At 39.4% G+C, this 24,336-nt stretch overlaps 2 protein-coding genes and 1 long non-coding RNA gene across 6 annotated transcripts; 1 reads left to right on the forward strand and 2 right to left on the reverse strand.

The window, feature by feature from the left end:
* Positions 1-246: 246 nt before the first annotated feature.
* Positions 247-17,455, reverse strand: arhgap27 (Rho GTPase activating protein 27). 3 transcript variants are annotated; one of them, XM_088439082.1, is made up of 18 exons: positions 17,240-17,455; positions 15,616-16,022; positions 7,874-8,302; positions 6,582-6,824; positions 6,390-6,470; positions 6,173-6,298; positions 5,147-5,272; positions 4,097-4,164; positions 3,886-3,973; positions 3,628-3,729; positions 3,458-3,556; positions 2,273-2,369; positions 2,065-2,193; positions 1,864-1,962; positions 1,723-1,800; positions 1,432-1,563; positions 1,135-1,240; positions 247-746 (listed from the first exon to the last, which is right to left on the reverse strand). In XM_088439082.1, exons 2-18 carry the CDS (start codon positions 15,973-15,975, stop codon positions 572-574), a joined length of 2,538 nt encoding a protein of 845 aa, XP_088295208.1. In that variant the 5' UTR covers positions 15,976-16,022; positions 17,240-17,455; the 3' UTR covers positions 247-571. The 3 variants fall into 3 exon arrangements, with proteins under 3 accessions (XP_088295208.1, XP_088295209.1, XP_088295210.1); XM_088439083.1 differs by having other exon boundaries at positions 5,147-5,233; positions 17,240-17,454; XM_088439084.1 differs by lacking the exons at positions 15,616-16,022; positions 17,240-17,455 and adding an exon at positions 9,796-10,014.
* LOC148409682 (uncharacterized) lies at positions 16,320-19,716 on the forward strand. Its single transcript, XR_015868394.1, has 3 exons — positions 16,320-16,452; positions 18,865-19,026; positions 19,108-19,716. It is a non-coding gene; the product is annotated as an uncharacterized LOC148409682 (long non-coding RNA).
* Positions 17,731-23,822, reverse strand: slc68a1a (solute carrier family 68 member 1a). Of its 2 annotated transcripts, none has more exons than XM_088439085.1 (9): positions 23,673-23,822; positions 21,858-22,072; positions 21,712-21,791; positions 20,186-20,635; positions 19,983-20,103; positions 19,446-19,542; positions 19,197-19,368; positions 18,857-19,050; positions 17,731-18,570 (listed from the first exon to the last, which is right to left on the reverse strand). In XM_088439085.1, the coding sequence occupies exons 2-9, from the start codon at positions 22,014-22,016 to the stop codon at positions 18,329-18,331; spliced, it is 1,515 nt and encodes a 504-aa protein (XP_088295211.1). In that variant the 5' UTR covers positions 22,017-22,072; positions 23,673-23,822; the 3' UTR covers positions 17,731-18,328. The 2 variants fall into 2 exon arrangements, with proteins under 2 accessions (XP_088295211.1, XP_088295212.1); XM_088439086.1 differs by lacking the exon at positions 23,673-23,822 and adding an exon at positions 22,574-22,644.
* Positions 23,823-24,336: the final 514 nt, after the last annotated feature.

Raw genomic sequence — 24,336 nt, forward strand, 5'->3', positions numbered from 1 at the left:
ACCACATGGAACCAAAACACGGATATTTTATATAAACGATAAAGTTATTATTGCATGATTAAGTACGTAATTCTTCAGGATTTTAAGAAAAGTACGCACACTAGTATTTTTGCATATTTACATTTTGACAATGTGACTATGATTTGTAGTTTAACTATAGTTAATCTTTAAATGTCCCACAGAATGATCTACAATTTGCATATTGAAACTTGATCAGAAAAAATATTCAACAGTGCCTTTTTTTTTTTTTACAAAGTTATTTTATTATGGGATGGACTTTGCACAACATTTTTCACAACTTTCAGCATATTGATGCAGTCTATTACTATTTACAGCACGTGCATTTCTGTCAGTGGCCACCTTTCCAGTCTGTTAATCTATATATACAGTAGTTATTGTGTTGCCATTAGACAAACAAAAATACAGCATAGATATTCTGTTTTATCCAAACATTCTATACCAGACACTTTTCACAACGGCTTCTTGATATTATTAGCTGTATACATTTCTATATTACAATAAAGTCACAAGAGGTGCGGTGTTAAATCTTCTAATATAGGCATGGACACTTTTAGCCAGATTGAAAAAGACACTCATATTCGTTGAGGATGAACTCCACTATCTGGTTCTGGAAAACAGTGTGCATGGCGATGTTGCCCTCTGCCTCAGGCCGCAAGAGCGTGGGCCCAAACACGATGGCCACGTTGTGTCCCGTCATGCGGTTGTCTTCGCCGCACTGGATGACCCTGACGAGACACAACAAACAAGAAACATAGTATACCTCTACTTATTGGAATATACTTATATTTATGTAAAATCCTAAGATTTAAACGACCTGCTTTATCTAAGGCATAATGTTAATATTGGTTGATATCGGACAACTGAGTGGCAAACTTCTAAAGACGCTCAAGGCATGACAATGAAGAAGAATAAACTTAATATTTTTTACTTTGGGATTTTTTTTCCATGGGAAAGTACTTTTTTTTAATAATTGTATTGTTTATGATGTATGCAAATTGTAATATTGTAAGAAAACAAGTTTGAAAAAATATCTTTTAGGTTTATCATGAGATTTGACAAGATAACAGAAAGCAACAGTGTGTTTTTATAGAAGAACACAAAATGGAAGCTGACCTCCGTAAATGTCCAAACAAGAGGCTCATGGTGTCGTGATTCGGGGCGGGAAGAGATTTGATCAACTCATAAATGCTACACACCTTTGTGTTGTAATCATGAATTCCTGCAACAACAAAAAGTAAATAAATACACTTACACTTTATATATATATATATAAAATTGCGTCAAAATGGCTGATGCAAAAATATGAACTAAAAATTGTCCTCTCATGGAGCGAAATGATTAAAATATTAGAAACAAACAGTCGCCGGCTTTTTTGTTTTTGTTTGCTCCAAAAAATTAATTTCGTCTTACTAATGGCCGAGATGAACTTGTTAAACAGGTTGTAGGGGAAAAGAGGCTCGAGTAGCTCGCGGAAGAACAGCTTCAGAGCTCCGGTCAGAACATGGGCGTCCTCCCACTGGCCGTCCTCCAGGTCCAGTTCCTCTGTTAGCAAGCATTCGAAAGGCTTCAACAATAATTCTATATATGCATGTCATAAAAATGAATATCAGTTCCCGGGGCATTGTGAAAAGAAGAAACCCGAAAAGTTTTATATTGGAGCGATATTGCCATGTACTATCAGAACATCAAGCTCATTGTTACCGTGATCTGCCTTGTAGCGCAGTTTTTGTATAACGGCGAGGTTCCCGCTGACCCGGTACAGTCCGTCGATGTCCAAACCTGTAGGTCAACAGATAAAAGTTATTTGGTTACCCGTGTTTATCAGTGGGAGGGGTGTGTTACCTCTCCTCTCCACAGCTTTTATGCACTTCTCCACAAAACTGGGAACGGTGGTGCGCTCTTGCGCACAAAGTGTAGCCAGGTGGCAGCCGAACACATTCTCTGTAGGCGGGACAGAATATCGTAAACATCTCATGAGAAGAGTACCAAAGCATGAGCTGTGACAGCTGCTGGGTGAGTATGATGATTGTGTACAGCACATACCTCGTATGTAACCTTTTTCCTTGACTGCTTGAAGCGAGGGCCGCTTGATGAGAAATTTGATCAGCTTGGTACGAACCTTCTTTGGGTCGGTTTCTCCGCCGCTAGTGCTGGTGACGCTAGGCCTGGAGCCTGACGAAAAAAATTATACAGACGCTTTTTAAAAAAATATCAGCCGTCGAGAGATTTATCCAACGCAGCTGAAGCTCACCCCGACGCCAGTCGCTGGTATTCTGCGGCTCCGCAGCGCCAATCTTCTCGTAAACTTCACTGCCGTCCTCCTCCTCGGAGTGGTGGTCCTGGTACTCCTGACAGGTGATGAAAAAATAAAGCGAGAAAATTGTTCCATGGATATTTTCACATTTTTGCTCTTTGACGTCCAAGACACGTGAGATCACCACCACCAGTGAAACGGATTAGCTCATTTGATTTTTAGCCAGCAAGCGAGTTCAGGACAAATGCAGGGGAATATTATTATTATTATTATTATTATTATTATTATTATTATTATTATTAACAATAATAAAAATAAAAATAATAGCAAAAAAGGACAAATATTGTAGAATAAGGTAGTTCATAACAGGACAAATAGAGTGACATATTATTATTATTTTCATTAAAAAATAAATAATAATAATAATAATAATTACAGCAAAAGAGGATAAATATTGTGTCATAAAATAAAAATAATAAAATAAAACTAAAAATAGTAAAAAACACAAATAAAAAATGCATATTCATTAAAGATGAAAAAATAAAACAGTAAAATTATGTTAAAACCGTATTACATAAGAGATTAACATGTAAAACATTTTTAACCAAATAAAATGTTTAAATGCAAAATATTTACAAGAAAAATATTAAATACAAAAAATGTAAAAGTAAATGAAATAACGCCAAACAAAATTCAATGAACAAATTAATCTGATAAATTTTTAACAACATATATTTAAAAATATTTATTCAAAACATAAAAAAGATGAATAAAAACAGTGAATTCAAATGATTCAAACAATATTATCAAATAAACAAATAATAAAAGATAAATATAGGAACTAAAAGTAAAAAAAAATCTGTTTAGTATATTTCAAACGCAAAATAAAAAAGACAACTAAAAATTTTCAAAACCAAAAACATATTCTCAAAGAAAATAAATTTAAAATACTATTAAACATTGTGAAATAAAAAGGCAGAAGTAGAGCAAAATTAGTGAATGAAAATATCAATGGCATAGACATAGTAACTAAATATACAAAATATTACAATTCAAAATCAGGAAAAAATAAAGATAATTATTTAATCCAGTAAAAATATGAACTTTTAAAAAGAGATCCATGATGATTAAAGCCAACAACATCCTATTTAAGTCAATCCATTAATTACAATAATGACTTACCAGCTGCCGTATGGTGTCCAATAATACTTTATGCCAGTCGGTGATGATGCTTTCAGTATCGTACTGGATCAGAAACTCCATACCGTTCTTGCTTTTTAACTGAAAGACAAAATGCCCACAACATTTACAACAATTTCACTAAATGATGAAAGAAATCGACATCAGTGCACCTCTAAAACATTTTTCTTGCTGGATTTGTCCTTGGAGGCCCAGTTGATCATGGCGCCTCGCAGGTCCACCGACACCTCCGGGACAATCTGATTGGTCTTGTTCTTTGACAACAACAAAAAGATGTGAGCACGGACACAAAACAGGCGGTGCCGCATTCCTGTGACAAAAGCGCTTGTCAATCCACGTTGTCATCTGAATCACATACAGCAGAGGAGTTTAGATAACTTTGGAATCGCTAAAGTAGATCTGAGAACTACCGAAACTCCCGGCGATGTTGATTTTGGGTCTTTGTGGAATGTCAGCATGCCTCCGTGCAGAACAGTCCAAGTTTGGGTCCAGTTTTTCCTGCGCAATCGCACAGAACAGAGCCGGACGGCAACGTGAAACCAGACACGCTCGGAAAGCAATGGAGAAAGAATCTTCAATGTGACACCCCAAAAAAGTGCTCAAGGGGGAAGTTGGACTCACCGAACTTTTTTGCCGTTTTCAGACACTTTTGTTTTGTTCAGAATTCCGGCTTTCTCCAAGTTCTGCACCTGAAATCCAACAGGAGCACATTTTAAGGACGAGGAGAGTACAAAAGATTCGTAACATGATCACACACATAATGTGGGACGAATAGCTGAAAAAAATGGAGACATCTCACATCACGCTGACAAATGCGTGTGATTATGTTAGCGCATAAAGACAAAATAATGACATGGAAAGCACACCTTCATGATGTGATTGATCCTTCGATCTGAGGAAGGATCTGTGCAGAATTTTGATCATTTGTGGTTCATTTTCTTCTGATTTCCATAGTATTTTAACCAACCATTGCAATATAGTCATAAGATATTAACCTAATGTTGTCACCAACTGGGTGAAATTTCAGCTCACTTGTGTCTTAACTGCTTTCCCTTTGATGTGACATGCCTTTGATGTAAAGATCAAAGGGTTGGACAAAGCATTGCGCAGGGTTAAACCAAATGAAGCAATATAAAAAACCTATCTGGAAAACCCTCACTAACGCCATTTACATTTGGAGTGGATACCTGTGACCTTTGACCTGCTCTCCCTCAATTGTCAGTAACTACTAAAAACAAATGGATTGTCTATTTGCTTGAATGGATACAGTCAAACAAAAAAATCAGGTTTCTGGCATTGGATATATTTTGCACTTTGCTGTGACCTTTAAGTTTAACCCATGACCTTTAACCTCATCGGAATCATCAAAGTGATTTTGTGCTGATTTGGCTGCGCGAGCATTACGCTTATACGAATGCGAGTTTAACATGCAAACAAAACAACAAAGAAGAGCTGATCTTAGCATTAGCATTAGCACATCCGGCACCATCCATAGATCATCATAGCTGTTATCTATGGCGTTCATATTAACAACCCACGTTATAGCGCAGCCACCTGGAGGTCAGGTAATAAGGGTTTCTCCAGAGTTGAAACCCAGGAGCCTTTAGAGGGCACAGAATCAATTGTTAAATATAATTCACGCTTCATTCGGAATCACACAAAGTCACTCACATAAGAATGGGCCTCGGGAGAGTTTCCCGTGCTTGAGCTGTCGCTGCTGTAGTCCGATGTGGTTCGCTGGTGGGTCGGGACGAACCTCTGCCAAGGGGTCAATGAGAGCGCAGCTTCAGAATATTGCTGGAATGTTTGATGGTTTAAAAAGTCAAATATGTTTAGTGAGCTTCTGTCACGTGGTTGTGAAAAGCTGAGATGAATTTCATCAACCAGTAAAGTCACAAATGGATTCAGCCCCACCTCTAAATTTGAATTTTTCAACATTTATAGGTTACTATGAAGTTCATAGCATAAATGTAACTTAATAAAAAAATGATAAACTAGTTTTAGACTTTAGGATGATCTCTTTATAATCTTGACATACGCAACACTTCATGTTAATGTTAAAAAGAAAGTAAACAATTTTTTTACAACAATATTTTCTATGAGCACCTAAACAAAGTTTCTGATTGAAATTGTGTTTGTGAAAAACGAATAAGCAGAAAAATCCACTTGCTTTCATCCAAATCAGTGAAAATGACATCATAGATTGTTCAGGGCTAAACTAGCAACCAATTTAAGCTCAATTTTTGAATGTTACATATTTTACAACCACATATGATGTCATAATAGAATGTAATCACTGTGGCTATATTAATGATTATTTTACACTCACCTCATTCACTGTCACCCAATTTAAAATGGATCTTTGAACAACAGAAGGGAATAACTAACAATTATATAATTTTTACGAAGTTTTAATTGGTTATATGGTCATTATCTGCATTTTTTTTTTTAATTTGCACGTGTAACAAAAGGAAATAACCAATTCATGTGCCAAATACACACAATGCGCAATTCAACACCCACTCCATATTACAGTAATTAATGAGGTGTATAATGATATGATCTTTTAAGGGATGTCTGGAAAACATTTTGGAGAAAATCTCAGAAACATCTGTAATAATAGTAATGTAATAATAATAAAATCAATTTTACATTTAAAAAAAAAACATGACTGATATGTTCTGAATGTGTTCTTACTGCGTCATCCTGGACCGGGACCACCTGAGCTGTTCCTATGTTTTGTCTCCAGCTCCTGAAGACGTTGAGATCATCAGCCTCAATGCCGTTCTCCTCTTGGGACAGTCCTGATGATGTAGGGACCGCCTGCACGAGAAGACATAGTAAGAAATTGAGAAGGAGCAACGAAGTCATTCATTGCCAATGACGGCTATTGACGTCAAAATGTTGCACTTACATCGGGCAGGTTCCACTGAGACTTGGATCCATCTTTCAAGTAATAGTAAGTCTGGCCCAGGTCGTCCACGGACTTGACCCACTGTGATGGAACACAACTGGATTTTATAAGAGTGAGCCACCGAATTGGGGTCATCACATATCCCCCAAAAAACGGACGTGAAAACTTTTTTGTATTAGTGATGGGAGCAACCTGCTCTAGCGAGAGCTCGTTGGTGAAAACCCAGGTGCCGTCGGGCTCCACGCTGAGGCTCCATCCGGCGGGCGTGCTGCGGTCCAGGCTTGCTCGGGGGATGACCGCACGGCTCACGTGGGACAGGTCGTACTCCCTGGGGGACGCGGGGTACTCCATGGAAAGCGGCTCCTCGTCGGGATCAGGTCCATCGGCGCCTCCTGGGTAATCTTCCAAATTGTAGTCTTCCTCGGGTAACTGAGGCTGGGAATGTGAGAAAATGGTGGGAATGATGGAACCGTTAAATTTCGAACCCCAACATAAGGCTGTGGAGGTGCACAGCGAGAACATCAAAACTTCACATAAAGAAGGCCAGAAAACTGTGAAGGAGACATGCTCACAATTGCTTCCAGATTTAAATGATTTCTTCCGTGACCCAGTTGAAATCCAGGTCATAGCACCAGCCGTGAAATTCAAATACTTTTAATGCTATAATCCAGGGGGGTCCAACTTGTGGCCCGGGGGATATTTGCGACCCACTATACAATTTTCAGCAACTCCTAAGAAATTAACTAGAAAATAATATATTTTGGGGTGACATACAGGAAGATGGTCAGCACTCTGGCCTCACAGGTCTGTGGTCCCCCAGTTCACTTTGGGCTCCTGCCTTCCTGTGTGGAGTCTGCATGTTCTCCCCGTGCCCACGTGGGTTTTCTACAGGTACTCAGGTTCCCACTCACAATCCCGAGAACTTGCATGTTTAGGTATACTAAGTCTTTCAGTCCCAAGCATTATCGGAAAAGGAAACCCCTTGAGTGGCAGCCGATTTTTGGCATTTTCACTCATCTTTCAAGGCCAAAAGAAGATTTTATGCTATGTCTATGTAAACAAAGGTGGTATCATATGAAAGATTGATTTCCATTCCTTAATTTGAACTACAAGGATGTAATGTATATGTAGTAAGTGTGGATTTCTGCCCCACCGTGAGCAACACTGCCATCCAATGGTCACAGCTCATCACTACAGTGCTCAACTGGCCAAAGATTAAAATGAACATTTTTAAAACGGCCTTTGTTTCCTTCCATTTTTCCTGTTTGTGACCCTCAGGAGAAAGTTTGCACACCCCTGCTATAATTATTTTAACGGAATAAATATTTTATAAAGACACGAACTGCTGCTGTGCGCTTTTCAAATGGGAACGATCGGCATCACTTAAGGGTTAAATCCATTAAATAGGAGGCCGTATTAGCTGTCTTCCCCTGAGTGTAGCTAAAACAGGAAACAGGAAGTAGAGCAGCCAGTCAGGTCCTCACCGACTCGTCCTGGTGAAAGCGGTGGACACTCATGGGCTCCATCAAGGGCGGGTACGGGCTGAGCGGCTCCGGCGGCTCCCAGGACGTCTCCCCAGACATGGCGTTGTAGAAATAGGGGTACCCGCTACTCTCATCCACTAGCTGCTCCCAGTCCGATGTCCACGCCGGGCGGGAGGCGGTGGACAGGAAGTGTGTGGGAGACGGAGGAGGGGAAGGGAAACACGGTTCGGGGTCAAGGTGCTGTTTGGCGAGAGGGTTTTCCCAGGTGGTGTGCCCCGTTGCAGGGTGGTAGTAGTAGTCCTGACCACTCTCCTGGTCAAAGTGCACCTGCCATCCGTCGACGTCCTGGTGGGGCGGCGAGTCAGTGGGGTCCTGACGAAACTGAGCTACGTTGACATAAATGGGCGCTTGTTCGCTCTCATCGTCCACCTGTGGGAAAAATTTAGGAAAATTTCAGAACAAACGCTAATGCTACGTCGCTTAACCTCGCTAACAGGACGTCTGCTAGCATCTGGCTACTTATTGACCCAATAAATGAGCTCAGATCTAAAATTGTCTTAAAATTTTACATCTCTGCAATGACGACAATATAATTCCTCCAACTGGCTGAATCATGACACGCTAGCATCATTAGCATGTTTGTAATCAGCTGTGAGATTGTTTTTTTAGAGAAAAGATCGCAAGATAAAAGCAGCTCACAGGAAGCACCCTGCAGCAGAGTCACACCACAAACCTAAAGTGTTCCTCCTGATATTACCACCACCTTAGAAATATTTCAAATCATTTTCTGAGTCAACACAACAATCATCATTAAATAGACTCCTGGGTATAAGAACACACACATTACCACATAACCTATCTGTGACAAGTTATTTTCGGTTCGCCGGCCGTAAAAACTTTATTACTAGTGACAATCCACATCCATATACAACGACAAAATAAAGCTGTTTTGCAAAGGAGTCACCATAACATTTGTTCCAATTAATTTGCTTTTAGTTGGAAAAGAAAACTAAAGCAAATTCTGGGAGCTTCCCAGCATCCTTTGCTTTGGAAGTGTCATGTTCTGCAGTGTGCTGCAACAGGCTGTGTTGTCAAAATGTCGAAACGGCAACGCCGGCAATCTGTTTGGGTGCTCAATTGGTCAAAATAAACAGCAATGAGGCGTGTGACATGGGCCCCTGTGTTGAAAATGTAGCCAGACAATGACATCATCGGATGCTAATGCAAATCTAAGCTAACGCTACAGCTCCGCTTAACAACAAACAAAGCCAGACTTTCATGGAGTTTCACTTGATGGCTCGATACAAAGATAAAAACAAGTTCAAAGACCCTTTGTTGTACATCTTTGACAAAGAAAAACAAGACAGGTTAATCAATCACATTAAAGGATGAAGAAAGCTATAATGGGTCAAAATGAAACTTCTTTTTTGATAATTTGATGTAAATTCCAAGATTTTACGTAAACGTGTTACAAGCTTTGTAGAAAATAGAATTGTTATTGAAATATGTGATTAATCGCTATTGATAATGGAAAATTTTCAGATTTGTTAAACTGCTTGCAAGCACTAATTTGCATACAAAAATATAAGGGTAAAAGGTTAAGTTGTTACTCTCCAAAACAGACTTCTGCATTGGACTTTCACTTTCCTTCATCTGGCGCGCTCAAACAGGCAATTTTCAGTAAGTTCCCATGTGATATGTGGCTTGACACTTTTCTTCAACAACAGTCGATGCTTGTCGCACGCAGGAGTCTAAAAGCAGCACAATTTCAGTAACACACCAATTTTCGTCACCATCCACCAAAGAGTGGCGTTTAACAGGAAGTAGGTGACATAGATTTGTAAACCGGCACATCGCTAAAATCAACCTACACAGTAACACCAAAAATGTCATCATTCGCCAGCAAAGCTCACGACACGTACCTGAAGCGATGCCAGCGACTGGGTCAAACCCCGCCGGGCCTGGTGACCCGACCAAACGCCTGCGTATAGATCCACCATTTTTCTCTATAGCAGATCGTCCATGAGAGATGAAAGCAAAGCGGCAAAGTAATAATAAAGACCGTTGTAGCAGACAAGCAACATGTATATACAGAAAGGAGAACTGCGACTAACGCAGCAGGAAGGGTTGAAGTGGGCGTGTGTGTGTCTGAAAAGATGAAGGCTAGAGGGTAACTGTCTGTGAAGACGCGCACACTCACAAAGCAGACAGAGCATGTGCGGCTTGTTTGGACTGATAAACAGCAGGAAATCATGAGTAATTCAATCCCAAAACTCATGTTGGCCTCTGGTAACACAAAATAAAGGCTTGCAAAATATCAGAAACAACAACAACCACGTTAACAAAACCACCGTCCGGTTAAGTCATTCAATGCCGGGGACGTATTTTTACGTTTTTTTGTAAGAGTCCAGACATCCAAGCGTGTATTTCATCTTATTGAAAGTATTCTTTATTCTTAAATAAAGCAATCAATTCAACCAGTTTCACTCATTCAATACCAGGGAGTAGTTTCACATTGAGTCCAGACATTCAATCCCAGATACTTAAGTATTGATTAAATACTTAAGTATCTGGAAAATAATGTCACTAATGTACTTAAGTATTGATTGTCTGAACTCTTAAACGTCAAATATGTCCCTGGCATTGAATGAGTTAGCCATTCAATGTTGGCAAATCCAAGAAAAGTGCTGATTTACTTTCATGTCTTTAACCCTTGAAGTATTTTTTTCCGATCTTTAGATTTTTACATTATTGTCTCTTTTAGATTGTTTCTAAATCAATGTTAGAAAAATATGTCATCTATTTGTTTGAAAGTTGTTAACGTAGATTTTTTTTGGGGGGTTGGGGGGTCAAAAGCAACCAATTTTACAATTTCTATGGCATATGTTTGACTGTTTTACGATTATTAAGGGGAGCGGGGGGGTGTCTAGAACAATGTCTTTACTTTAAGTGGTCGCGAGACCTCAAAAAGTTTAAAAACGTCTGTATTAAATAAATTCTTCTTGGCAGAAACCCATGAGATGAGTTAAAAAAAAAGACTTGTTTTCGCAATAAATAAGCAGTCGCCATCTACAGGATTGGGGTGGAACAGTGTTGCCACAAGGTGTCAGTATTGCTCTGCAAAACACGGTGGTTGATTTCTTTTTAAGTAAAATTGAAGTAAAATTATTTAGTGGTTGGGTTTTAGACCGTTAGGAATGTGAATTCAAAATTTGAGTAGCTTTAGTTTCTATTTAGTGATTAGTAAATTCTCTTTAATTCTTTATAAAATGTCAATGTGAATGAAAATATCTTCTGTTAAAATGAAAAAGGTTTCAACCCTTTTCGTACTTCAGGATTTTTTTTCAGTTGAAAAAACTATTGCATTTGTTTTGCATTTGGTCAACTAGCTTCCTGTGTGTCATTTCAACAGGAGTCGCAAATCAGCAGTGGCCTGCCTGATTACTTCACCACTTTAGCAGGCATGCAGTCACACAATGGGGCACCCATTTGGGGCCCAAATCACGCCACAGTGTGCACAGTCGGGCTATTATTGAGTCCTGTCCCCACCCCCCCTTCTCTCCACTCTCATTACACTTCTCATGACCCAAAATCCATCAAATCGACAGATGATCCATGCGAATGGCATACACTCCCACACCATGTGTTTGTTTGAGGCGACAGCTAAGCCAGCCCACGAGAAAAATCAAGTCATTGGCCACAAAGTGGAAAAAAAAACCTCATGCGACAAACTGGAACTTCCTGCACTGAATTGGTAGGACAACAGAAAAAAATTACACGCAAAATTGTCTTCCTTCTCTCAAGTTCCACGAAAAATAGCTGCCATTTAAATAGAAAATGCATACTCCTTGTAAGTAATTTGACACGTTGTCAGCATCTGGGTGAAATTTCAGCTCCCTGGTGTCTTTTTATGAATGTATACCCTTTGATGTGAAATCCTTTGATGTAAACATATGCGTAAAAATAAACAGAGCGGCGAGACTTTTGAATCTGGGGTGCTGTTGCGGCTGGCTGAGAAAATGACGTCACCCCGTCGACGAGATAAAACGAGCATGGGCTAAAAGAAGACATAGAACAGTGTGTGTGTAATGACAGCGAGTGTGAGAGAGAAAATGAGAGGTGTGACAAGACGAGAAGCTCCGACACGACCTGTTGGAGCAGTTTATTGGCATGCGATGCTTCAAACACGGTGTGCTTGCGGTGCAAGGGACACTACATTAGGTACACCCAAGTATTATTTCCTGCTCATGCACATTGCTATTTAGGTCAAAATATTGGAAACGGCTCTTCAGGATCATACAGCGTAGCCGTACTACAACACAAAATGCTAGTTTAACCCAAAACCCAAACTAAAACAACAAAATGGCCGCCCCCTGAGTTCAATAAAACAGGTGGATTTTGCCGTTGTTTCATTCATATTCTGCAAACACAGTTATTCAAACGAATGTGTTTAATCAAGTGAAGGATAGAGTATTCGTAAACAAAATATTCGGGGTGACTTCCTCTTTAGTAAACAAACAACCGTCAATCAAAACTGAGCATATTATCTTTGGAAAGCAACTGCAAAAGGTGTAGCTAATGTTGTGTGACAGGTGAGCTTATCATTTTGTAAGAAACAATACTTATTTTTCTTTCTCAATTATATGCAGGTAAGTACCATCTATTTGAATACAAATACGATAATTTTTGGAAGAAAAAATTATCTTAATTTTAGGGGTAGTATTGTGCTAGATGTTTTTTTGTGCTAGATGCAGGTTTTTTTATTTATTTGTTTATATATTTATTCATAAAACTAATTTGAGTCCACCTTTGCACTAATATTAGATAAAAATAAATCCTATTCAGTACCTGGGATTTAATTTTTGGATTTGTAAACATGTATAAATACGTCTTTGGGATTGAAAAGATTTACAACAAACATTTTATCACATCATTTAGAGTCTATGGTTCGAAAAAAAATCACTGATTCATAGCGCGTATTATCCACAACATAACTCAATATGCTTAATGCATCCTAAACGTACTTAAACGAGCTTAAAATGCAAGAAAGATTTTGAAAAATGATTTTAAAAGTACTTTGATTAAGGACATTGGGGAAAAAGTGTGTGCAATTTTAAACCTGGATTTCAAAGCATTTATCCTTTATTGGTATGTTATGAATATTTATTCATTTGATATTACTCACTAAAACTGCTTTTTTAACTCATTCAATCCCAAAGACGAATTAATATGTCTCTACAGAACCCAGACATTCAGTCAGAGATTTATTTACATATATGTCTTTACAAAATCCATTATTTACATTTTAGTATTAGGGTAAATAATTGTCTGAAAATAGCTGGCTCTTCTGAAAACATTTATCTCCAAAAATTTGATTCTAGTTAATCATTTACCATTTTTATGAAAATATTAGGGCCAAGATGGGTCTGAAAATGATTTAAAAGTGATTTTGGATGTGCATACTGCTGTGACACTGAACTCTGTGACCTTTTCCATCCTGTTTGAAATCTTGCGATGGCAGGTTACTTCAATTCAAATCCAATTCTTAGGCGTCGTCTTGGTTTCATAATTGAAAAGTGGGGAGCGCATGAAGAAGAGGGCTGTTTAGATTCCAATTCTAATTGAACCAGGAAACAATTGAAGCCATTAACCCATTCAATGCCAGCCTAGCTAAAATGGATTTTTGAGATAGCGCAAATGAGTTAACATATTCACTGTCAGCCCCAAAAAAAGGATTTTTTTTTCATTAAGACAATAGCGCGTGTGCGTCTTGTGAGTTCTATATCCGACAATAATAAAAATCAAAACTACACATCCCAGAATGCACGGCTGTCACCAAAGCTCTAAAAAGTGAATTTAACCCCTCTGGATTTTCACTTTCACACCCTCCACACTTCCCGTTGCCCCCCCCTCCATCACCATGGAGACGGCGCTCCATTGTAAAGGTGGGATACACTTGGCATGTTGTCAGCAAGGGTCATTCATTCACAAATTCACACATATAACACACAAAAGTCCAACTGTGAGCCTTAAAACGCCAGAATTTGCACACACACAAAGAAGTTGAAATATAAGCCCGCCTTGACGTCACTTTTTTTTTTTCACGGAACCAGGTGCCACTCACCTGCCGCTAAAACAGGTGATATCCATCAACTCGGTTATTCAGGTGACGCTAGCGTGTTCCTGGGAGCAGGAGCAGGAAGAAGAGGAGGACGGGGTGCACGTTCGGGGAAGCTGCAGTTTAGTTTGGGCGTGGCGGCCGCTGAGTTTAACTCCTTCCTGCCAGCCAGTCAGCCAGCCCACTGGACCTGTTTTCCTGTTATCACCTGTCACCTGACTAAACGCGTAAGAGCTCCCCTGGTTGTGACAGAGAGTATCTTCTGAAAACTAAAAAGTTGGAATACTCAGTAAAAATCTTTAAGGCAGGAAGTGAACTCTCAATGAAGTAAAGGAGGCAAAGAAAAAAGGCTCAATCAGCTGGCGTTCATGAGCGAGAGGCTCCTCCTCCTCCTCTTCCTTGTTCTCATTCACATGCTGATGAGCTAGTTGCATAAGCATCTCCTCAATCGCACCACTCCAAATAAGGTCTTTTAAACAGGGAAAATTGCTTAATTAAAAAAAAAACATACAATAATGACATAATTGAAAATAATAATAACTGCCACAATTTTCTTGCTTAATTCAATGTACACAATGCTGCCAATTCTGGTGTGGACGAAGAAGACAACACTCTTAAGCAGTAATAGCAGTGTTCTCTTTGCAGAGGACAAAGAATATATGCCTGTGCTGTGAGTAATGTTATGTCCATACACATGTGTTGCTGCACCATTTGTGTTCAACTTGCACAATGGCAAATACAATGTAACAACAAAAGATACAAGTACACAGCATTCCGGTACTAAAAAGGAAACAGGAAGGCATTTTCAGAGTGGCATTGTCACTTTATGACATGTTGGACATGTGAATGTGTGTCATTGAGATGTAAAAATAAATTAAGGACTGAATGAGCAAGCATGAGTAATTGAATCCAACAAAAAAAAGTTTATAATTGTCTATATTAACAGATCAAACCATAAATACACCCAAGAACAAAATCATCTTATTTTATCTTGTATTAAAAAATAAATGGATTAGAGCAGTCCTACTCCTGATTATGGACCTCCTTTGTTTTCGCCATGTAAAGTTTAATTGCAAAAAAAAGAAGATTGCCATCTTTTTTTTTTTTATTTCAGGCAATATGATGCACGTGTTTTTACTAGTTTTAGTCTCAACTGTAACGTGTACAAACGCTCTAAAAAAAGTAGTTGTTAAAAGTTGGTTCATATTGCTTTTCCCTTTTGTCAATGCACTGATTAAGAGAAACAAGTGTGTGTGCCGCTAAATACTCTCCATAAAAATCCAGTACTCTTAAAAACATTTAAATAAAGTGTGTGTTCTCCAAAATATTCTCAACAAACCAGACTAAACTCAACTTCTCCCCCAAATGAATTAATTTTGCCTTTTATTTGACGTATCAACCGCTTCATAATATTTTGCTGTGTGGATGTGGCTTTGTCGCCATCTAGTGGCTTTTTAGGATATATCATAAAACGCACCAACCACCAGGATCAGTTCCCCCAAAAATGTGAACATCCTATTATGATCAATCAGTTCTACTATGAATTAAAAACCAGAAGGATAACATGAGTGCTGTGTTCTTAAAATATGTAGCCCATATTTATGCAAAAGTAACTTTGTCCTACCTTTTGTGCAGCGATGACATCACAAGAGAGTGACCGATCCTTCTCGCCGTCCTGACGTTCATCTCCTCTATCGTACACTTTTCCTTCAGGTGTCACCTCAGCTTTGGCGCCACAGACATCAATTGTGGACAACCTGCAGGAATCTCCGAGATCCTCCCAGGCCACTGTCGCCACCGTGAGCTCCCGCACATATTGGGCCGGAACATAGAAGGGCCTGGTGTCTTCCTGCTTGGTGCAGACGTGCCACCAGTGATCATTAGTCTTGGACAACAGGAAGTAGGTTTCGTTGGGCTTGATGGACACCAGGCGGCCGTCGCGGGTTTTGTACTCAAACTCATGCTGCACTGACACCTGCTCCATGCTTTGGTGACAAGGGTTGTCATGGAAACGGCATCAAACCTATTAAGCTGGGAAAATATGTAAGTTACATTTCGTACCTTTTTTAGTTACACGTTAACACATGACATCAAACGACAGAGAAAGAAAATATTTTTCTGTTAAGTACTTAATTTTTTCATGTTATACTTCATCAAACATTTGGATAAATGATAAATATTGCAGAATACGTGCAAAATTTCAATTTTTCGGGGGGGCAATGTCGGCTGTGAGAGCAGTGTGTCGCAGAGTAATCTTGTAATGAAAAATCTTCACCAATAGGTGGCAGCACAATACTTTGAGACAAGTTCTTAAGGGGTGATGGTGATTGGTGGGAATGACAGACATTTGGTTTCAAAGTACTGCCTCAGTTACAGCAATGGAAATTTTTTGTAAAGGATGAATGCAAATTCGAACTGAAGCCTCAACAAAATTCTGAGCTAGGCAAAGGCCCGAGTGGAGGTAAAAAGAAAAATCTGTTAAATTCCTTTCCATAAAATCTTGATTAGATTGACTTATTGTTTGTATTATATTTTTATTTAAATTGTCTATTGATAATATTTGCTATAGTTTGACATTTTAAAAATTTCGGCAGTTGTGCTTTGGTTCAAAAAATGTTTAACAACACTGGTTATGATACAGTACTTTCTTCATGTGAAAACATGTGACTACAAAAAAACCCCGCTCATTTACTGTTAAAATCAAGCTAAAATAAAACTTTCTTAACTAAGTTGCATCATGTTGCCATGTTCATTAATTTTGAAACAACATACTGCACACATTTATCATATACTGTACATGTGCACAACATATAGCTCTTTATAAAAATTAAAAACAAATGTGCCTCACCATATTAATCAAGTACTGTACTTTCATCTTTGTTATATTACGTAAAATATGCAGCTCGTAAAATATGCAGCACTTTTAGAAATTAGTAGTAAAATGTCTCGTCTTTGATGAACTTCTAACATATATCACATATAAATTATTATTGTGGTACATGGGAGGTCCGTATTTTTTAGCTAGGGTTGGTATTTTTTATTTTAAGAGCCACTGCTTAGAATTATATATACGTAAATATTTATTTAAATTAAAAAGATAAAAAGCCAAGATGAACACGTAATTGAACACGTTTTGAAACACGTTTTCAAAAGATATATTTTAAAAAAAGTCACATTCGTCCTTTAAAAGTTAAAAACAGTGTTTAACTCATTCGGCTATTAGCTTGATAGCAAAAATCTGTACTCACCCAACAATTTGTCAATTTGCCCAAAATTAGTGACTTTTACATCCTTTATTCGTTAAAAGATGAATTCTTTCACTCCAAAGAATGGACGCCGGTCTGTTTAGTTTCATGTGCCTCAGCGCTTGAGACAATTACTACAGCCAGAGAAGTGGGAAGTCAAGAGGTTATACTTCCCGATTTGGAAGTATCGTTGTAAAACAAGCTCCGTTGCAGTGGAAATGTAAAAAACAAAAAAAACAAAAACAAAGACGCACGTCAAGGTGGCACATCATCACGTGCCAAATCCGTGATCAAAAAGACACTAAAGTGTACAGTTTGTGTAAAAGGTCATGTCTGTGTGTGTGTGTGTGTGTGTGTGTGTGTGTGTGTATGTATATATATATATATATATATATATATATATATATATATATATATATATATATATATATATATATATATATATATATATATATATATATATATAAATAAAATTAAAAAAAATAGTCAAATAATTCTGACCATGAGATTTTATTTTTGGTTTATGGCACATATTTCATAAAATGACAAACTGGCAATCACTGGTAGTCAAGTTGAATTATTAAAGCGGCAGTGCTCTTTTGATTCAATCACCAAGATTGATCACAATCCATAATGGCAGTTTTTGTGCAAAAAACATTAAAACGATCTGATAAGACTTCCACTTTATGTAAACAGTAACTCTTTCGACTTCAAATTTCTCGCAGTAAGGATAAAATACAATTAAAATTCAAATAGAAAGAGTTGTATCCTTCCCCTGTGGTTAAAACCGAGTGGATGTTCATTATAAACAATGAACATTTGGCATTAAATATGAATTGGTCCTCTTGATTCTGTGGTCACCTGTTACGGTATAAATATATGTAATACTCTGTTATAAAAAAGGCAGGTGTCACTGATTTAAAACATTAAAGAGTAGATTAGTCATTGTGCTGTTTTCGCTTGCACACGAAGGCTGAGTGCAACAAGTTCCAGTCTTTTTGTTTTTTTGTTTTTTTAAATCAAAAAGTAAAAATGCAACTTTAAAGAAAAAAAAAAACACAAAAGTGCCTGTGTGCAACTCGGCGATCAGCGTCATATTGCCTTAACGTCCACCATGCCGACGTGTTGGGCGCCCTGCCTGGTGCTCTTGATGCCCTGCAGCTTGCGCCCGTGTAGCGTGAAGCGTGACCAGGCGGCCAATTGCAGCAGGGCGCAGATGATGGGCACAAACACTAGCATGTGGAAGCAGCCCAGACGCAGCGGCGGCGAGCCAGCGCCGGACGATGCGTCCGCAGCAGAATCCTTCGCCGGTTCCCTTTGGAATATATCGTATCCTGTGGCGTACAACACTGGGATCAGGAACTAGTACTTTATGGCAAAGCAAATGATAATATTCAAAGCAATTTGTGCGTCTGTTATTTCCCAGCCTTCATTTGCATTAGTATCTACTGAGTGTGGTAAATATTCTGACATTCCGATGATGTCAATAAAAAGCTACCACACCCACAGGCCTCTTTCTTTGATCTATAATGACATCATCCTAATTAATCCAACTAATAACTTAATGCCTTAATTGGTAAGAGCGCTGAAATGGCCCCGCCCTGCGTTGACATCCCATACCTGTGTAGGCGCACAGCAACCAGGTGCCGATGAGCGGGGCCAAAGTCTGCCCGGGCTTGGTGAGCAGGGCGACCATGCCGAAGAGCAGCGCCGACGCCGCCTGCTGGCGCCGGTTGAGCACAAAGTCCTCGTCCACCAGATCGGAAATGACCAGCTTCAGCAGCTTGCAGGTTCCCTCCGTGAACACTCGGTTGCTGCCGGGGCGACACAAGAAAACTCAAACTTTTGAAAACTGTTAACTAATTTTTCAGTGTTTACACAGGTTACAAGTCAGTCTAAAGCTGAAAAAAATATCCAGATGCATCAAAGTGACTGGAAAAAAAAAGTGAACAGAGCCCACCTCGCAATGAAGATACACAGCAAAAATACGCGGTCGGCGCCCGCCAGCAGCATGGCCACGCTCAGTCCCAGCTTGACCAAGAAGAGCCAACGAATGACCCGGTAGACGCCGTGGCGCTGGCACAGCGTCAGGAAGTACAAGTTGTTCAAGTGCGGCGCCACGTACGAGATGCCTGCACAAGTTGGGGTTCATCAAGAAAAAGCCCGTTTTACTTTAGCTAAATGACGGCAACTTTTTTTTGTTTTTTACCGAGCAGGATGGAACCCGTGGAGGCAGAAATGTTGTCTGATAGCAGGTGCTCCAGGAAGAGAGGGAAGAAGTTGTTGTTGAAATGGCAGTGGAACACCTGCACTCAACACACAAGCACATTTTGAATATTAGCATGCTGGAATAAAATTACTCAGAATTCAGCGGCATATTTCATAAATTCTTTCCTTAAAATTGGTTGATTACGATTGCCAGCTGTGTTGTACTGAATCTAATAAAAAACAAAAATCAACTACATCACACAGCAGAACACTTCATTCGAAAAATATTAGTGATCTTGTTCTCTTTCCATGATTTCAAAAGCTGAATAGTTTGACCTTATTTTGTTCAGTGGTTAACCGCTTCTTACATATGTAGGATGAAATTATAGTCAAAAGGCGGTGAGTGAAAAAATGTAAAGACAACTTTAAAAATCAAATGACCTGATAAATTGACAGTGATGTCAATGTAAGTGTGGAGGTTATCACAAAGGCATCTCAAATGAAATCAAACAATATTCAGAGATGATGATGGGATCACCTGAAGGAGATTCATGGAGACAAACCACATGAAGTTCCTGTGTCTAGAGAGCTGCTTGAGGTACTGCCAGATGGTGACGGGCCGCTCTGGCGAGGTGAGGGGGGCGTGGCCAACACTCAGCCTATGAGATGCAGCAGTAGAACAATTTAAGTAAGATGCGCGCAACAGATGTTGTCAAATTTTATTTTTGAGCGAGAACTTACTCTTTGAGCATGTGCGCTTCATCCAATCTGGGCCGAACTTCCTTTTGAAAGCGTCGCCGTAGCAACCGAGAGACGAGGAAGAAGCCCAAGGTGGAGAAGGCGGCGAGCGTCACGCAGAAGAGACGAAAAGCGTAAAAGTCCTCCTTGTTCCAGAAGGAGTAGGACAAAAAAACGGAGAAGGAACCCAGGGCGCTGAACACCGAGCAGTGGAAATTGAGGCGTGTGCGTTCGGAGGCCGACACGGCCAGGTCGGCCATGAGGGCGCTGTGGTGGAGATCCACCATGGTCAGGAAGCCATCGTAGAGGCATAGGCACAGCAGGAACTGCAGGCCCGGCCTGGCCCACGCCACCCAGAAGGCCAGGAAGGACAGGGCGAAGAGCGGCCCGCTGGATGAGAGCGCGCGCAGCCGCTTCAGGACCACCTCTGGAGATGACACCTGGTCGCCGTTCCTGCACCATAACAAGTGAATTTTTCAACTGCATCTCCACGTTAACTTCTGGAGGAACATTACAGGGTCATTCAACTTATTCCGCCATTTTTAGATGTAAAAGGTTACCGTAATATTTGCTCGTATGGTCTTCACGCGCTGAGCTGTGATTGGTTGTTACCTGAACCTTTTGCACGTCATTTTAAGTCAAAGGGAAGTGGAATATTTTGTTGCAAAGGTATTAATTATAGATTAAAAATAATGATCAAATTAATTACAAAGTATTTTATTTTTTCTGCTGTAAAAGTTGACAATCACAAAAAAAAGCACAATTCTATATTTTAATTGTGAAGTAAACATTTTTTTTACAATATTTTTAATGTTATCCCACTACTATAAAGATATTAATCCTGTCTTTGGAGGATATGAATTAATATACAAAATCCTCCTGTTTATTTATTTATTGTGTAAGCCATCTTAAAGGGCCTCTTACTGTCAACAAAAGGAAATCCCAATCACGGCTCAGCTTGCAAATGTCACATGACCAAACTAAGAAAAACTTTACACTGTGCTTGACTTGACCAATTTAAGATGTAATTTTTAGGCAACAGCAGGTGCTGTCCTCGAAAATGAATGATGTGGATTTTGCTGCTTAATTCATATTTTTGGGTGATTGAGCATATATTAAACAAGTAACACAGAATATTTCATTTATTAATATTGAATCAGAATTACTTATTTAGACTCTGTAAAGATTTTTTTAACTTCTCCTTTAACCCTTTTGCGGTATTTTACATCAAAGGGAAAGCATTGAAAGAAACTAGGGATCTGAAATTTCCCCCAGATGGTGACATGTCAAAGTTCAATATGACACGACCACATAGTTATCACATGACCTGAAGTGTGCAACAATACTGCAAAAATGATATGCAGGAAAATGATCAAAAACTAGTCAAAATACTGCGCAAGGATTACATGTAGTTTATATATCTACCGATCAGGTACATATTTTCATACATGCTTGAAATAAAAGTATCACACTTTCAACAAGTGTGCAAAAATCAAGAGCAGAGGTGGAGGGAATATGCGAACACTTACTGAGGAGAACTAAGAAAGCTGCGATCGCTCAGCCAGCCGAAGAGCGGATCGTTGACACTGTTCCACAGCAGGAACACCGCCTTGGAAAGACAAACATACTTAGAACGCAAAATACAAAGGAGCTCTGCCGTTAACTCCTCACTCACCTCTCCCAGCCAAAAGGAGATTTTGTCAATCTTATAGACGGACACAAAAGTCTCCACATAATAGAGCAGGAAGACATTGTGAAGGATGGAAGTGAAAAGGGCCAAGGAGCCATAGAGCACCGCGGTGGGGATGAGAAGAATGCCGCCATGCCGGCCCATTCTTCCTTTCCCCTCTCCGTCGCTCAAGCCCCAGCTGCTCACCGCCTCCTCATTGCCTGCAAAGCAAGAGAGGTTTAATTTTAGCACAGCTAGATTGTCATTAGAGTTGGTTTGGAGGAAGGTTGTCATTTTACATACAATACACACCCTCAAACAGTCTTTGCTCAGTATTTACAAAAGAAGGTCAAAAATCGCATTTCTGCACAAAATCTACATTCCGATTTTAAACCACTAAATATTTTGCGCTAGAGCACACATACCGTAATCATCCAACAAACTTTAAGCCTGAACCAGTCTACCCTGGACCGGTTGTCAATGAATCACAGAGCACACCCGCATACCTACGAACAGTATATTCTAAACCAGAGGTGCTGCAAGCCAGGCAATTATTACCCGAGGATGTTGACATTGAACCATACAAATGACAAAGCGCTCCAACGACAAAGTGGAATTTGTCACTATCTCCTTCTTAGGGCCCCTCACAAGCCATTGCTGACTGACGGTCACAGCCTCCAAGAGGAAACTCATATTGGTCCATCCATAGCACCAAAACTTACTGGAACGAGACAGCGCAATGACACGTTGGAAGTCGAAGCGCTCTCTAATGGGGCCCCGACGAGCAGGTTTGGTGGACATATGCTATCAGGACAACAAAAAGTATCAAACTTGTCAATCAGGCATGCAAAAAAAAAAATGTTGTCCCACCACCAAAGATCAGAAAGGTTTACGAAACAGTTCATTACATTAGTTAACAGTAGACCTGTGAATAGACGAGATAAAACTAAACAATATACTGTATTTGTTTATTTATATTTTTGTCCCATGCTGCCGCCTGCTAATGACAATTTCCTCGAGCTCAATAATGAAATTCATACCTAACTAGATTCACTGTAAGATCGATATTTTATAGACAATCACATTTATGTCACCAAAATGTTTAACGAATTCTGCCAGTGGAAGGAACATTATAAGTACAAGCTGTATCTCGGTTGTACAACCCCTGGCAAAAATGATGCAATCCCCAGTCTCTGAGGATGGTTCATGCAGTTGTTTAATTTTGGAGAGAAAAAAGCAGAACATAGATATGAAACAAAACTAAAGTCATTTCAAGTGGCAAATTTCCTGGCTTTAAATGACCAAACAATTTTTCTATTATTTATTCGTGTTTCTTTCGTAAAGCCAGAATGTTGCCATTTGAAATGACTTCAGTTTTGAGTCATCAATAGACATGTCTATTGATATGTTTTTGTTTGTTTTAAGCTAAAAAAAAAAAAACACATCAAACAATTGCATGAACATCATCTAAGACTGGCAATTCCATTTTTCTCAAAGAAAAAAAAAACCTGTTGACACCTGTTGAGCGAATATCAAGAAAAAAACAACTCAAAGTTCGTAGTGAAAGCTAAGCAAATTCAAAGAGTGCCAAAAACATGGCCAACTGATCCCTATTCTCCAAGACGTAAAACCACAAACCCTTTAAACGCTCACTTACGTCTTATTTAATGATAAACTAAAAATTGTGCATTTAGGTTTAAGAAAGCTAAAAAGGTAGGTAACACTAAGTTAGCGCTAGTTAGCTATGGTTTCGTGTTAGCATACTAGCTAGCAAAACGGAAGCGAGCAAAATAATTTTTCGAGAATAAATAAAACACATACGATGGACAGAATAGGAGGCACGCCCGCTTGGTGAACTGAGCTCAAGGGAAGGATATCTTCAAAGGCGGCGAAAAGCCCTTGAGTCGAGGTAACGAGAACCAGCAAGGAGGCCGACTGCACACGTCATGACAACCGCTGTGGGGCGTCTCGTCGCCGGGACGACTGAAACAGATTTACTGGGGGGGATTTCCACCAAGTACCGCGAGGTGGCGATGATGGACGCAGCAGCGTCTGGGTGGGTTTTCATTCATCCTGGCTGAGAAGGAAAGTCTTGTGAGAAAAATAATCCTAAAAAACAATCAATACATATTTATGTTTTACTATTATTCATTTTAGCCCCGCATTTAATTGTCTTTTAAGTCCGCAAAAGCAAATGTGAGATGTTATTGTTGTTGTCGTTTCGCCTCTGCGCCAGCAGATGACGCACGCGTATGTGAATGAAAGTATACATTGGGAATTGGGGAGCCTGAGAAATTTTTAAAATTTAAATCCAGCCTAAAAATTTGGGAATTAATTGGTTCAATCACAATTCCTTCCGGGCAAAAGGGAGTACTGTATCTCATTTCAAGCTGTCGTGGTTAACGCCGTACATATTTTAGGATCGTGGTGGCTTCATTAACCGAGATGCATTCTGGGATGTGTAGTTTGATCATCGCGATCAAAA

Source organism: Hippichthys cyanospilos, chromosome 17, assembly GCF_059441005.1.
Source record: "Hippichthys cyanospilos isolate Australia breed blue-spotted pipefish chromosome 17, RoL_Hcya_1.0, whole genome shotgun sequence".
Lineage (NCBI taxonomy): Eukaryota > Metazoa > Chordata > Actinopteri > Syngnathiformes > Syngnathidae > Hippichthys > Hippichthys cyanospilos.

Bases quoted from the DNA above. Each gene is read 5' to 3' on its own strand.
- arhgap27 (XM_088439082.1), bottom strand. From the start codon at position 15,975: ATGGAGCAGGTGTCAGTGCAGCATGAGTTTGAGTACAAAACCCGCGAC. The intron at 6,825-7,873 runs GTGAGGACCTGA...TCACATTCCCAG, and splicing joins GCTTTCACCAGGACGAGTCG to CCTCAGTTACCCGAGGAAGA. The intron at 3,557-3,627 runs GTGCACTGATGT...TTTGTCTTTCAG, and splicing joins GCAAGAAAAATGTTTTAGAG to TTAAAAAGCAAGAACGGTAT.
- slc68a1a (XM_088439085.1), bottom strand. From the start codon at position 22,016: ATGGGCCGGCATGGCGGCATTCTTCTCATCCCCACCGCGGTGCTCTAT. The intron at 19,051-19,196 runs GTGGGCTCTGTT...TCGCCCCGGCAG, and splicing joins CTGTGTATCTTCATTGCGAG to CAACCGAGTGTTCACGGAGG. The intron at 18,571-18,856 runs GTATGGGATGTC...TGTACGCCACAG, and splicing joins GTTGCTGTGCGCCTACACAG to GATACGATATATTCCAAAGG.